At 47.4% G+C, this 13,270-nt stretch overlaps 4 protein-coding genes across 4 annotated transcripts; 3 read left to right on the forward strand and 1 right to left on the reverse strand.

The window, feature by feature from the left end:
- Nucleotides 1-1,066: 1,066 nt before the first annotated feature.
- On the forward strand, nucleotides 1,067-2,422 carry FOBCDRAFT_324338 (peptidase S8/S53 domain-containing protein; the record flags this gene model as incomplete). Its single annotated transcript, XM_059612112.1, has 2 exons — nucleotides 1,067-1,384; nucleotides 1,452-2,422. 2 exons carry the CDS (start codon nucleotides 1,067-1,069, stop codon nucleotides 2,379-2,381), a joined length of 1,248 nt encoding a protein of 415 aa, XP_059466213.1. The 3' UTR covers nucleotides 2,382-2,422.
- Nucleotides 2,423-3,440: 1,018 nt separating this feature from the next.
- FOBCDRAFT_233617 (S-adenosyl-L-methionine-dependent methyltransferase) lies at nucleotides 3,441-5,089 on the forward strand. The gene is made up of 8 exons (XM_059609936.1): nucleotides 3,441-3,563; nucleotides 3,616-3,803; nucleotides 3,850-3,891; nucleotides 3,942-4,008; nucleotides 4,066-4,093; nucleotides 4,144-4,156; nucleotides 4,205-4,294; nucleotides 4,345-5,089. The coding sequence occupies exons 1-8, from the start codon at nucleotides 3,468-3,470 to the stop codon at nucleotides 4,976-4,978; spliced, it is 1,158 nt and encodes a 385-aa protein (XP_059468070.1). The 5' UTR covers nucleotides 3,441-3,467; the 3' UTR covers nucleotides 4,979-5,089.
- A 1,778-nt stretch (nucleotides 5,090-6,867) lies between these two features.
- FOBCDRAFT_233621 (S-adenosyl-L-methionine-dependent methyltransferase) lies at nucleotides 6,868-8,489 on the forward strand. Its single transcript, XM_059609937.1, has 9 exons — nucleotides 6,868-7,041; nucleotides 7,093-7,235; nucleotides 7,291-7,332; nucleotides 7,386-7,452; nucleotides 7,503-7,530; nucleotides 7,586-7,598; nucleotides 7,659-7,748; nucleotides 7,804-8,146; nucleotides 8,198-8,489. The coding sequence occupies exons 1-9, from the start codon at nucleotides 6,940-6,942 to the stop codon at nucleotides 8,435-8,437; spliced, it is 1,068 nt and encodes a 355-aa protein (XP_059468071.1). The 5' UTR covers nucleotides 6,868-6,939; the 3' UTR covers nucleotides 8,438-8,489.
- On the reverse strand, nucleotides 8,477-10,915 carry FOBCDRAFT_192262 (FAD dependent oxidoreductase-domain-containing protein). Its single transcript, XM_031192621.3, has 5 exons — nucleotides 10,742-10,915; nucleotides 10,053-10,695; nucleotides 9,978-10,003; nucleotides 9,660-9,664; nucleotides 8,477-9,570 (listed from the first exon to the last, which is right to left on the reverse strand). The coding sequence occupies exons 1-5, from the start codon at nucleotides 10,867-10,869 to the stop codon at nucleotides 8,483-8,485; spliced, it is 1,890 nt and encodes a 629-aa protein (XP_031031467.3). The 5' UTR covers nucleotides 10,870-10,915; the 3' UTR covers nucleotides 8,477-8,482.
- Between the last annotated feature and the right edge of the window lie 2,355 nt (nucleotides 10,916-13,270).

Below are 13,270 nucleotides of genomic sequence, written 5' to 3' on the forward strand. Positions count from 1 at the left end.
AGGTTGTCCTTGCTGGTCTAGGCCATGGCCTACGGAAAGAACAGGACCTATCCCAAACGCCTGACTCTGCAGACCAGAGATCGTAGAGCAAGCCACTCGAGATCCACTAGGGGTCCAGCCAGCCAGAGACGTGGATCGGTAGACTAACGCAAGGGGAACCGGCGCAGCGTGCATTAGATAGACATTGTGCAGTCGACCTCACAAGGCGGTCTATCGACAGGTGGAATAGATTCATCAGATGCACTATTGAAGTTAGCGTTATGACTGATTTTCTTAACTTTTCATCTCAATGGGCTGCAAGTTATGAGATATGAGCTGATGCGGTGTTTGGCATGAGCAAAGCCGTTTTAGAACAAGCTTCGAACACCGAGGCTCAAGAACCTTTACCTGGGAGCAGTCCAAAAACGAGATTTGGTGACATTTAAGCGGTTTCCAATACAATTGATTCAGGCCTTTGTACTTTACCGAGATGTCACAGAAGAATGCCATTGTCATAGCCGGGGCAACTGTATAAAAGGACACAATGCCATGTTCTCCCTCCCTTATCCCTCGCATTGTCATTCGGCTCCACGTGCCCCCCCAACCCTTCAAAAAAGTGAAACAAACAGCGTCCCTTTTTCTGTCTATTGATTTCAGAGTTCAAATCCATATCATTTTATTCCGGAAAGGGAATTCAGCTGCGAACTAGCATGCCCAAAGAAAAATAGTCACCCACAGCGCTGGAATTCGGGGTCCTCTAACACAAATCCAGCCACATCCAGACCAGCCACTGTTCGTTTTGAGGGAGCATTTTCGGATCTAGGGTCAATAGCTAAAAATTAAGCATGCTCAGGAACAGCCAGGGACGGGTGGGGAATCGCATGTTGATCGCAATCAGCTACGGCGGTGCGCCATCTCGTTTGCACTATTTGCAGGCGAGCTTGGGCTGAGGAGAAGTCCCAGTGACGGGTTTAATATTAAATATGTAGAGCAGTATTTAACGGCGGGTATATATGACCCGCCGTTGATCCTCCAGAATTCCTTCCAAGAAAGTACAATCATCACCTTCTGACTTCTCTTCTTCATCATGGTGAATTTCAAGAATATCGCCCTTGCAGTAAGCGTCCTTCTTGGATGCGGACTTGCTGCCCCTGCACCTGCTGCCCCAGCTGCTGAGGCCGGCGCTATCATCCCAGGCAGTTACATCATCACCTTGAAGCCTGAGGTCGATGCTGTCATGGCCAAGACCCATTTAAAATGGGTCAAAGGCGTTCACAAGAGAAGTCTCACCAAGCGCGAGACCGAAGTTGGTGTCGAAAAGACTTATGACAGCAAGTCTGGCTTCCAGGGATATGCTGGATCATTCGACACAGAGACGATCAAGGAGATCAAGAAGAGCCCAGATGTAAGTCGAGCCTTGGCCGTCCGTCGCCAGTACCTAGATGAACAAACAAGCTAACTAGTCCGTCAAGGTCCTGGCTGTTGAGCCCAACCGTGTATGGAAGCTCAATCGCATCAAGAGCAAGCGAAGCCTCGAGAAGAGAGATGAGATCACGCAAAAGAAGTCCACCTGGGGTCTCGGCACGATTTCTCATCGCAAGAAGGGTTACAAGGAGTACATCTATGATGACTACGCTGGCACTGACATGTATGCCTATGTCATTGACGGCGGTGTCAGAGTGACTCACAATGAGTTCGGTGGCCGTGCAAAGGCTGCCTGGACCAACTGGAAGGGCAACAACAAGGACGATGACGGCCACGGAACCCACGTTGCTGGTACCATTGCTGGTAAGACCTATGGCGTTGCAAAAAAGGCCAATATCCTCGCCCTCAAGGTCTTCAACGGCGATGAATCTGACACATCTATCGTCCTTGACGCTTTTAACTGGGCCGTCAACGATATCATCAAGAAAGATCGCACATGGAGAGCCGTTATCAACATGTCTCTCGGCGGCGAAAAGTCCACCGCCTTCAACAAAGCTGTTGACACTGCATCCAAGAAGGGTGTCGTCACAGTTGTCGCATCCGGTAACGATGCTATAGATGCCGCTAAGGAGTCGCCTGGTTCTGCCTCGACCGCAATCACTGTTGGGGCAATTGACTCCAACTGGGCTGTCGCTGACTTCTCCAACTGGGGAAAGACTGTTGATATTCTGGCCCCTGGCGTAGGTATTACTTCTGCTGGTCACAAGTCCAACACATACACATTTACTGAGGATGGAACTTCAATGGCCGCTCCTCATGTTGCTGGATTGGTCTTGTATGCGATGAGTGTGGAGGAGGTCGAGGGAGTTGCCGATATTACGGCGTGGCTAAAGGAACTGGCGACTCCCAAGAAGATTTCTGGAAACCTTCGTGGAGCGCCTAATCTGATTGCAAATAACGGTAATGGGGTTCAGTAGAATAGTCGCGCAATCAAATTCGTATGTGCTGTAGATTATTGAAAACAGGTCGATTGTCGACGGTCAATTTACTCTTATTCTTCAATGCCCTCGTGGTTTATGGCTCGCTCGGCGACGTTCAACTTGTCGGATCCAGGGTATCTTGAATCTTGCTCACCTTTGGGCAGTTCTTTAGATTGAGAGTTAGTAAAGGAATCCTGGAAAGCAGAAGACCTTGCTCACAAGTGAGATAAATACTTGTGTAGGTTTAGGGTGATTATTAGATGAAGTTAGCATCTTTTTTTGCTAGCTATTTTTAACCCGCAGTCCAATCATCCTAGGTCGTCTGGCACCTGGAAGAGCAATTGAGTTGAGCATCAATTACGTGTCATCCAGAGATCTATCCCGAAGATACCGATTATATTAAAAATGACTCTCTGATTAGTAATCGCCGTGCCTTGCGACTAATCATTCTTCGTAAGTCGGACAATATCGCTCTCCGCGGGCCTCTAAACCCTCGCGTCGGATTGATGGACATAATTCAGATCGACCGGATGTAACGGTAAATTGATATCTACCGGCTTGCACAGACTGCAAATCCCGCGTCCACGGATATAACGGACACGTCTTATGATAGTCGTATTGTTCCCCTGTCACCCAACACAGCCTCTCTTTTGCCTCAGGCGGAAAAGATGGCAGCCTTCGCTTTCATATCACCAGCTCTCGATTGGCTCGGCTCTGTGTGATTTTCGCGTATTTGCTCAACGAGGCTGCCCGCGGAAAGCTGCCGGTTATAAAGAAATTGGTAGCTCGCGTGGGAACAAGCACTACCAAGCCACTAAGATGACGATCCAGTGTCCGAGCACCTGGAATGTTGCCCCAAACTTCCTCCAATAGGTTTAAGCGGCACCGCCACGCCGTAACACTTTGCCTTTTACGTCTAGTACATCAATATTGGCGTCACAACCGAACGTGCCGCGCTACTGGGGGAATAAGCAGCCAGTGTCGTAATCAGTGCTGTGTGAATTGATAAAACCCCCTCTTTGACCACGAATTCGTAGCACTATCATCGCTTCAGAGGCCTCATTCAAGAGAGACTGCAATACAATGGCTAGCGAACCTACAGAAACGCCTGGGCTGACTCTGCCGCCCGCTCCAACGCCCGCTTGGGAGGTCTTACAGAACCTCCAGCAGGGCCAAGAGGTCCGAAACTTGTACGAAGAGTTCGAACATAATGGCTGACTTGAGTGACCAGAATCAAGATCCAGAGCATGATGATGCCGAAACTGACGAGGGCTTTGATGGCCACAGTGATTCAGACCTGGACTCTGCTCTGGGATCCAACGTGGCGGACTCGACCTATTCCTTGAGCTCAAGTATTTTCGAGTACCGAACCCTGCATGGCAGGACCTATCATTCAGATAGAGGTACAGCCCAGTATTGGTATGAGTACTTCCGTTCAACATGAGACGGTTCTAACAAGCCCCAGGGCATCCAATGATGATCAGGCCAGCCAATCTCTGGACATTGCGTAAGTGAACGCACTGTGAAAATATGATGAGGGCGTCTAACAATAGTTAGACATCATTTTACTCTACTTCTGCTGGAAAATAAACTACATCTGGCACCTCTCAAGCCTGATATCCAGGTTAGATTCATTGGTCCTGCCGTATCAGATTTCATTTGCTGACAATGGTTTTGACAGAGGGTGCTTGATATTGGGACGGGAACAGGTAAGACGCCCCGGTATTGACTCAATCATCTGTTTCTAACGCAGCTATAGCTATCTGGGCCATGTAAGTAACGAGTGGATTGGAAATTGTATGAGACTGATCACGATAAAGTGACTTTGCCGACGAACATCCTCATGTCGAGGTCGTGGGCACTGAGATCAGCCCTATTCAGCCAACCTGGATGCCATCAAATCTACAGCTGTAAGCTCCCCTTACTGCCAATAATAGCACCGAAGCTCACCCTTAGGTAGCGAAATCGAGGACTGCAACGACACCTGGACCTTCCGGCCCGACTCCTTTGACTTCGTCCATATGAGATTCATGCTGGGAAGCATTACAGACTGGACTGCCACTTTCCGCGAAGCGTTCACAGCTTGTGCCCCGGGCGGCTGGGTCGAAAGCTACGAAGTCTCATCTACTATGGAAAGTGACGACAATTCTATTCCAGATGGAAGCGCTATGAAACGCTGGGGTGAAGTATTCGAAGAAGGCGGCCAACGTGCAGGAAGAAGCTTTGCTATGATCCGAGAAGATGTGCAGAGGAAGTCGATGGAAGAAGCGGGATTTGTCAACATCCACGTCGTCGACCTCAAGGTAACTTCATACTCCATGTCAATTTTCTGGATCAGCCTAACAGTTTCGCAACAGGCACCAATGGGAGGCTGGCATACAGAAGAACGACTCAAGCAGGTTGGACATTATATGCAGGCAGCTCTGGAGCGAGATTATGAGGGGTATCTTCTGTTCCTGGCGTGCGAGCTTTTGGGATGGACTGAGGATCAGGTCAGAGCTCTGTGCACTCAGCTCCGACGAGAGATCCGATCAGGTCAACATCATCCGTATTTCAGACAAAGGATTGTGTACGGTCAGAAGCCTGAAGTTTGATTCGAAGCAAGTGGTACTTCAGTAACTCAATATAGGATATAGCTTAGGAGGACCAGACCGCTGCAGATAGAATTAGTTAAATTTAGGACGCCTTTAGATTAGTCATTTTGGCACCATAAAGGTCCTAAGGTTTCTTGCCTCCCCTCGACAGGGCACAACATTGGTCATGCGGCATCTCCGTAAATTTGTAAAGTAGCAAGTGACCTTGAATCTCAGATTCCATGGACTTGTAAGTAGGTACGGTGAGATTATTGATCAACTTCAACCTCATAACTTAATACTACAGGCATAAGAGATCCCCATATAGTCCTTGAAACCTCATAGACGTGAGGCCTATATAAGTGAAGTACGCATAGCTGTGATTGATAGGCAGAAAATAGTAAAATGGTATCGAGAAGCCTCGTGGCCGTTGATAGTCCTTACCTGATGGACCTTGAGGCTCGAGAGGAAAAGTCCAAAACTCAAATGCAGTTTGAAGTTCGCCATGAAGCTGCTTTGGGGTCCCATTTGAAAATTGCCATGGCCCGTCAGGGGGCGACATTGTTCCTTTATCAAAATACTCTTGCCACCTTTCACCTTCGTCCTTGAGATACTTCATAGCACCCGCTCTATTGGTAATAAATGGCGATTCAAATCCGTGGGTTGCATATGCAAATCTGAAGACACATGGTGTTGTCGGTCTTAGCCGTTGAAACCCGTTCATCCAATCCTGAACGATTTGCCCAGAATCAGAGAAGGTAATAATGCAGATACTGTTGGGTATATCGTCCTCGATAGGACGTGGGTCTTGCTGGCGTGAAAAGCTACCAGTCGCCCCCGCAACAGGAAGTGAACGGGGATACCTCAATGGGAACTGGCGGCCGAGGCAGCAGCTGAAATACTTGGCGAAAGCCATGTTTAGCCTATCCCATTTAGTGTAATGCATAAAGGTGGCATGCTGAAGTCGGCCAATAACTTGGCGAAGCTGGTCTGTTGAAGCGGCAAGTTCATAAAAGCGACCAAATGAGAGACTACTCCCGAGTCCAAAAGATACAATACTAGTCCTGCCTTTTCGCGGTCATGGTGTCAAATACCATTCGAAAAGGTTGTAAAATAATCCAATCCGTGAATCTCCAGAGCGTCCAGCTCAGGGTTGACCAAAAACGTTCCCGGTGCGTGTCACTGAGACTCCTTGGCAGAGTAGCAAGGAAGATGCTCCCTGTAGAACCGACAAGCGCTTGCACGAGATTCGGCACTGGCGCCGAAAATAGCATTAGGCCTTGGAGGATTGATGAGTACTAATTTGTACTCTTGATTGACAGGAGGGTGGCGAGCGGATGACTCTCCAGAGGATGGCGTGGAAGACTCCATGATGAAGATGGAAGATGAAATGAAATGAATGCAGCTCCGGCAAATAAGGTGGAAAATGGTTCTTATATATGTTGCAACTGAAAGTGTATCGGTAACTTAAAACTTTGTTAATTACCATCAGGAACCTTTCGTTGATCGAACTTTGTAATACTATACTTTCAGAGGCCGATGTATTATTTGCGGCTGTACATGTAACTCAAGGCATTTTCTTCTGCACATGGACCATTATTCGTCTATGACTTTCTATCGTTTATCGCATAAGCGGCGATATACTTGATTGATGGATTGAGTATTAGACTACGCAAGATGACACTTGTAATTCAAGACACGGCTAAGAGACTATCCATGGCCCCAAGCACATCATTTGCTTGAAATTTAGCCAACCATTAAAATCAACGTTGTATTTCATTGCTATTTTGGGAATATTCCGCATGGATTCCCCAACGGTCTTAGGACGCGTTGGCCGAATCATATCATGAAGATGTCGGAAGCGAACCAGCAGAATGACCGGGGGTAGAAACCTTTCCAAGACACATCCCCCCATTGCGGGATTTACGGATGCTTCATTTCTTGCGAAACAAAACTTTTTCTTTTTTTGTGCGACTTTGATCATGGCATTAGACGAAACAACTCCTGTTACAGTGACAGAAGATGATGATTCCACGACAGCTCAACCTTTGCATCCAGTCACGCACTGGGAGCAATTGAATGAAGTATGGCAATATCAGTTTAGCTTCAGGTAACACAGTATTGACGCATTCTAGGAAGTGGAGGCGCAGGATAATGATGCCGACTCTCTCATCTCCGACCCCGCCGAGTCGACAGCGTCAATGACTTCGAGCATTTTGTCGTACCGAACCATTCAAGGACGAACGTTTCACTCAGAAAGAGGAAACGCTCAATACTGGTACTGTTGTGTACAATTGACGTCGCAAATCCAGTAGCTAACGCCATTTTATCAGGGCTTCCAATGATGAACAGCAGAATGAGTCGATGGATATAGTGTGAGATTTCCCATCATCTACTGCCCCATTCTTTCGGCCGCTGAATCTGCCAGACATCATTTCCTCAGCCTTCTGCTTGATGATAAACTATTTCTATCGCCTTTGAAGGATAATATACAGGTTTGTGAATAGCCCTGATCTTCGGTCGCCTCGGAATTCACACCAGTCAGTCAGCTCTGGATATTGGAACCGGAACAGGTAGGATGATCGTCTTCAGATTAGCAGTGGGTCGATACTGACGAAAGACATCTAGGTATCTGGGCTATGTACGTATAAGACGAAAGCCACTAGTGGAGAGAGCATATGCTGATGCTGAAACCCGGAAGTGACTTCGCCGACCAATTCCCAGGCGCAAAAGTCGTAGGTACCGATATCTCACCTATCCAGCCGTCATGGGTTCCACCGAACCTCGAATTGTGAGCCAGATGTACCATTCATCTGTATCTTTCTGTCGCTGATATCTTCTGAAAGCCACATCGACGATTGTACGCAGCCATGGACATTCGCTCCAGATTCCATCGACTTTGTTCACATGCGCTATCTGTTTGGCAGCATCAAAGACTGGTCAGCCTTATTTAAAGAAGCGTTCCGGACATGTAGACCCGGCGGCTGGGTCGAAAGTCACGAGGCTTCAGCAATGATGGAGAGCGACGATGGAACCGTCACAGATACCAGCGCTATGCATGAATGGGGAAGATTCTTTATCGAGGGGGGGAAGAAGATGGGACAACCATGTACCATAATCGAAGATGACCTTCAGCAAAAGTGCATGCGCGAGGCTGGCTTTGAGGATATTCAAGTCGCTGATTACAAGGTAAGAGTCTACTTTGACATCCACGATCAGGGACTTGCAGCTGACTTACAGATTGCTATCGGTGGGTGGCCTAAAGATAAGAAGATGAGAGAGATTGGTCAGTATGTTCTAGCCGCTCTGGAGCAAGACTTTGAAGGCTACGTCTTGTACATGGCGAGCCAGCTCTTGGGCTGGTCTATGCAGGAAGTCAAGGTATACTGCGCGCAGCTGCGCCGTGAGCTTAGATCGACTGCGAACCATCCTTTCTTTCGTTACCGCGCGGTTTATGGTCGAAAGCCACAGACTTCTTGAATCGGGTTTAGATATCAGCATTCATTTAATACGATATCTCTTCACTTATTCATTGAATCTATCGAGACGAAAATGCTCAAGGTTTGGATCCATCTCGCCCGTGAGGATCTGTTTGCTGAGCAGTTCTCCGACAATAGCAGCGTTTGTAACACCAGAGTGCATGACAGCGACACTGACCGCTTCCAGTCCAGTTGGTCCAATGATTGGCAGGCCGTCTTTAGGAGTCGGCTTGTAACCCACTGTGTAATAGTCAAATTCAATGGTCTCTCCCCCAGCCAGCGTTGATCGGACCTTGGAGAAGACTTGATGTGCCATTGCTTCCGGATCGTCGCCTGGGTCATCGCCTGGATTCTCGCAGCCCGCCTTGATGATTCCATCTGATGTCTGCCGAATGTATAGATATTTCGAGTTGACTACATGCCTGACCAAGCTTTCATCAGTCGGTTTCGAGTTTACAATCAGCGCTGGTACCGAGGTGATAGGGACTGTGATTCCTTCAGTAGCCAGAAGGGGCACACTACCCAGCCCAGCAGCCACGACAACATGATCGCCAGAGATCTCCTCGCCAGAAGCCAGCTTGACTCCCCTGACGCTTCCATTCTCCTGGAGAAGCCCCTTAGCTGTCGCTCTGATTACTTTCACGTTGCCTTGGGCTTCTGCATTCGCCACGAGCATCTGAGCGACAACATGGGCTTCCATAGCACCCTCTTCAGGGTAGTAGAGGGCCCGATCTGGCAAGGTAGACTGATCAAAGAATGGCTCTTGCTTAGAAACTTGGGATTTCTTCATGTCGGCGATATCGTAGCCCCATGCGGTGAGGTTACGCTCGGTCTTCGCCAGGACCTCAGTGGGTTTGTGCCAATTAATGGAGCCACTCCAGGAGATTGGAAGGTCTGGAAGCTCCGTGTGGATCTGTTTCCATCTCTGGAGGGATCGACGGCGAAACTCGTAGTAGAACTTTTGGCTGACGGAGCTCGCATTGAGCCAAGCGAAAGAGGCTTTGGAGGCGGGCCCACCAATGTCCTCTGCAACGACGGTTACGCTAGTGTGTTGAGCCAGGTGCCAGGCGATTGCGGCACCAATAATACCGCCGCCAACGACAATTACGTGAGGTTGAGCGGAAGTTGCCATGCCTTGTTGGAATGTTTAATGGAAGAATTGGAGATTGAGGTCAATGTGAGCGGGGGCTTGAGAATAAGCCAGAGGCTCGGGTTACACGAACCCCGCCTTTCAATCATCATACATGCGTAATGACAACAAGTCGGGTGACCAGAAGGATGGGAAAAGAAAAGAGTCAAGTTTGTGAGTGATTATTTGTGAGTGATTAAAATATCAATTTAGACAAAAAGTGAAATTGAGAGGCGAATCTCCCCCGGGAAGGCTCGAACTTCCGATCTCCCGATTGTCTATGAATAACAGTCGGACGCTTTAGCCAACTAAGCCACAGGGGATCAGCTAATTGGATAATAACGACGGTTTAAAATGAGATTGATATTCCCAAACTGACTAATGATGCCGTCCATCTCTCTCATGTTCCTACAGTTTGGGCTGCCGAGATGAGTCAAACTGTGGCAAGTAAGCATGCTTCCAAATGTAAACATAACGAAAAGCATACCTGAATATTGTGGTTCTGATTGAGGACGAGGCCGCGTTGACCGAAGGCTATCCATGAATTTGGGAGATTGATCTTGGCTCCATGCCCTGCCTCAAAATCTTTCTGGGCTTTCCTCACGTCCGCGACGCTTTCCTTACCGCGTAGATGGATTGCGAAGATCAAATTGAATTTTGGACGGTTGGAGTTGCTCCCAAAATAAGCATCCGGGTTGAGGCTCAGCTCTACTGGAGTATTCGCAACAAGAGTGCGGACCTGGCTCCCTGCGAACTTCTGCAAACTATTGACGAATCCAGTGATGATATCGTCGGTTTCGCCGCCGGTTACAGTTAAGTAGTACATCGCGACAGGTGAAACCGATAAAGTATCAACGTCTTCAGATGGCGCGTTCTCAGACTCGTGTAGCGGAACAACTCTTTCCTGAACAGTCACGGGTAATGCCGATGCAAAGTCGGAGAAGTTGATACCATCCGGCCCGACGTGTTCTCTGACATATTGCGAGCCGAAAATCGTCTTCATATGATCTTCGGATTGGAAGTAAAGCTCAACGATGTCATCGGAAAAGGCCCACCAAGGATTGGCGTTTACGCCTTGGCCTTCCTGATGATTGTATACTGCATCCTGGATATGGGTCTGGAAATACTTTCTGTGAAACCTGTTAGAGTTGTATGGCGGAAGATTAGTCGACATACGATGGAGTAATATCTGGAGAGGGTGCTTGGCTGAGTTTGCCGTGAACTTGGAAGTGATAGTCGAAAAACTCCTGTCGGGTGAGACCGGGCTTTCTCCTTATGGCTACTACTTGCTTAATATGCGACATCCTTGCTTTTTTCTTTTTGAAATTTTGACAGCGTTATTTTACTTGCCGAGAACATGGACGGGTTGTGCGACGGAACTTAGCTATATAGCTGACACCTAATGCCGAGTGACCTGATGTTGTGGGGCCGATTCCGATACCCGCAAGTCAATGGCCGAGTGGGATCGATTTTCTGAAAGTCGAGTATTGGTGAAGTGATTTCTGACGAGTTGAGCCTCGAGATGCGGCGACCCGGTAATGGGGGAGCTCCGTGGGTGGTTAAAGCCGGCATTGGGGGGCATCCTGGCGGGGCCGAAACACCGCCGTGATGACATGATAGTTCTGCATTGACTAAGCGGAAGACGGCATTCAGTGATTTACGTCCCCACGTACATAGGAAATTTCCAAATGCTTCAAATGAACAGGAAGTGTATCATAATTTCATAGGGTACCTCTGGTTAAGAAAACCATTCAATTGCTATAAAATCCCAGAAATCACCCACCATAGCCACCCTTCCTAGTCCGTCCATAACAAAAACTCCCCCTTCTACCCTACCAGACTATGGTCCTTCCTGCAGGGCGCAAGAAAGCTTAGGACCTCTATTCTAAATGATAGAAAAGTCTTAGGTAAGTTTGGTGTAACGTGTTGGGCGTCTAGACTAGTTATTTCTGTCATTTTAGTTCAAGATCACACAAGCCTTCTTAAACCCGGCCGGCCTCGCCAGTGAGCGCATACCAATGCTAGTCAACGTAAACACAAATTAACTGCTGTTGAGATACTAAATGTCACGAAACATGCTGGATGCAGTGAAACTTCACCTTTTGTGAGGAGATAGTTGGCAAGGCAATGCAACCACGACGAGATAAAGATGGACATACCAGTAAACACAAATAGCCTAAGCAGAGTTAGGAAGCAAGCAAGTGTCGCCAAGAAGCAATTTTGCCAGTATCTGGTGACGAGGGTCAGGATAAAAGAGCACTGGGGTTAGATTACCCGTACCCCCAAGTTGATGATGAGGGGTTTTAAAGTAGCAACCTTATCATGGCTTCGAATGTAGATGAGCTGTTGTCGAGAAGAATCTGCATGCCGAAGTGTCGAGTGCGCGTCAATGAGTTGAGTGCGTGCGTACAGGGAAGGTCAGTAAGAACAAGGCGACCGGAGTTAATTCATATAGAACAGATCCATGATACAAAGCACCAAGGTGAACACTTGATAGAGAGCCTGGGTACTCACTGTTGGCTCGGTTGCGTAAGTTAAAAGACTTGAGCTTTGCAGTGAGAAGCAAAATAATAAGGTGGATGACGCTGGAACGATTCCTACGACACTGGCAGACAGTGAGTCCCGAGCAAATGGAGATGTAGCGTTAGAGGCATAGCGACTCATCGGGATTGGGTTATTTGGTTGGCATGGGGTTATCAAAGAAGGAGTTTCAGTTTCTCCCTGTTGAGTTGCCCAAAGCTGTTGTCCTCATTGATTAACAGGGGACAACAGAAACTACCAGGGGGAGAATACTCATTGGCATAAAACGACAGTGATTGACGAGAAATTACAGTGAATAGTATTGAATAGGCGTTGCGTATTCTTAGTAGGCATCACCGACGAGAATGACAATTATCACCGAGACAATGACGGTGATTGACAATAAACTGCAGTGGCTTTGACTATCTGAGATAATGGTCAGTGTGTCAGTGATGTGCCATTACTTGTGACTCTATCTTTTCAATGCTCGATTTATGGCCTATTTGTATTTCCTATCATTATACTAAACAAAGTAAACGCCATGTCTAGTCCAGAAGGTTAGCTTACTAAATCCTGCCAGTATTGCCAGTTACTGAATTGAAATTAATTAGAAAACACAAAAGCAATTCAAGCTCTCCTTGAAGGCAACGGGGCCATCATGTCAAGAGACCAAATCTCGGAGACCTTGGTGTTTCTTGTCAAGTGGATTGACGGAATAACTGGAGAAGCTGGTCAAGCCACGGTCCCGGAATGCGAGCTGAGAGCATCCTGTTCCACACAATTAGATCAATACTTGCTCAGCGAGGGGAAGGCTTAGTGAGGGAAAGACACAAAAGCTCAGTGAACAGCATTCCCAGAAGATCTATATCGAAGGGGGGGAAATGAGCAACAGATACTACATAATATTAGCTGTTCTCGAATAATGAACGTCAATATTCTCTGACCCTGCGACTTATTAAACGACAGAATTTATCACCAGTGCGGCGTAGGTAGTTCCGGCACACATAATATGACAAGTATAAGTTTATTTAATACTCTCTATTATTAAATTTTGGAATAAACAAAACGTTGAGCCTTTAGATATATAAATCTATCAAGGTAATCCTTCACTTTAATCATTCCCAGACTTTATTAATTCAGATTTTTAAAGTTTTTATACTATGTATCTATTTATCACTAATACTG

This window comes from Fusarium oxysporum, chromosome XI, assembly GCF_013085055.1.
Source record: "Fusarium oxysporum Fo47 chromosome XI, complete sequence".
NCBI lineage: Eukaryota > Fungi > Ascomycota > Sordariomycetes > Hypocreales > Nectriaceae > Fusarium > Fusarium oxysporum.

Coding starts and splice junctions, on each gene's coding strand:
- FOBCDRAFT_233617 (XM_059609936.1), top strand. CDS start 3,468: ATGGCTAGCGAACCTACAGAAACGCCTGGGCTGACTCTGCCGCCCGCT. Junction 3,564..3,615: donor ACCTCCAGCAGGGCCAAGAG/GTCCGAAACTTG, acceptor TTGAGTGACCAG/AATCAAGATCCAGAGCATGA. Junction 4,009..4,065: donor CTCTCAAGCCTGATATCCAG/GTTAGATTCATT, acceptor TGGTTTTGACAG/AGGGTGCTTGATATTGGGAC.
- FOBCDRAFT_233621 (XM_059609937.1), top strand. CDS start 6,940: ATGGCATTAGACGAAACAACTCCTGTTACAGTGACAGAAGATGATGAT. Junction 7,333..7,385: donor AATGAGTCGATGGATATAGT/GTGAGATTTCCC, acceptor TGAATCTGCCAG/ACATCATTTCCTCAGCCTTC. Junction 7,749..7,803: donor GTTCCACCGAACCTCGAATT/GTGAGCCAGATG, acceptor ATCTTCTGAAAG/CCACATCGACGATTGTACGC.
- FOBCDRAFT_192262 (XM_031192621.3), bottom strand. CDS start 10,869: ATGTCGCATATTAAGCAAGTAGTAGCCATAAGGAGAAAGCCCGGTCTC. Junction 10,696..10,741: donor TCTCCAGATATTACTCCATC/GTATGTCGACTA, acceptor CAGGTTTCACAG/AAAGTATTTCCAGACCCATA. Junction 10,004..10,052: donor ATCAGAACCACAATATTCAG/GTATGCTTTTCG, acceptor TACTTGCCACAG/TTTGACTCATCTCGGCAGCC.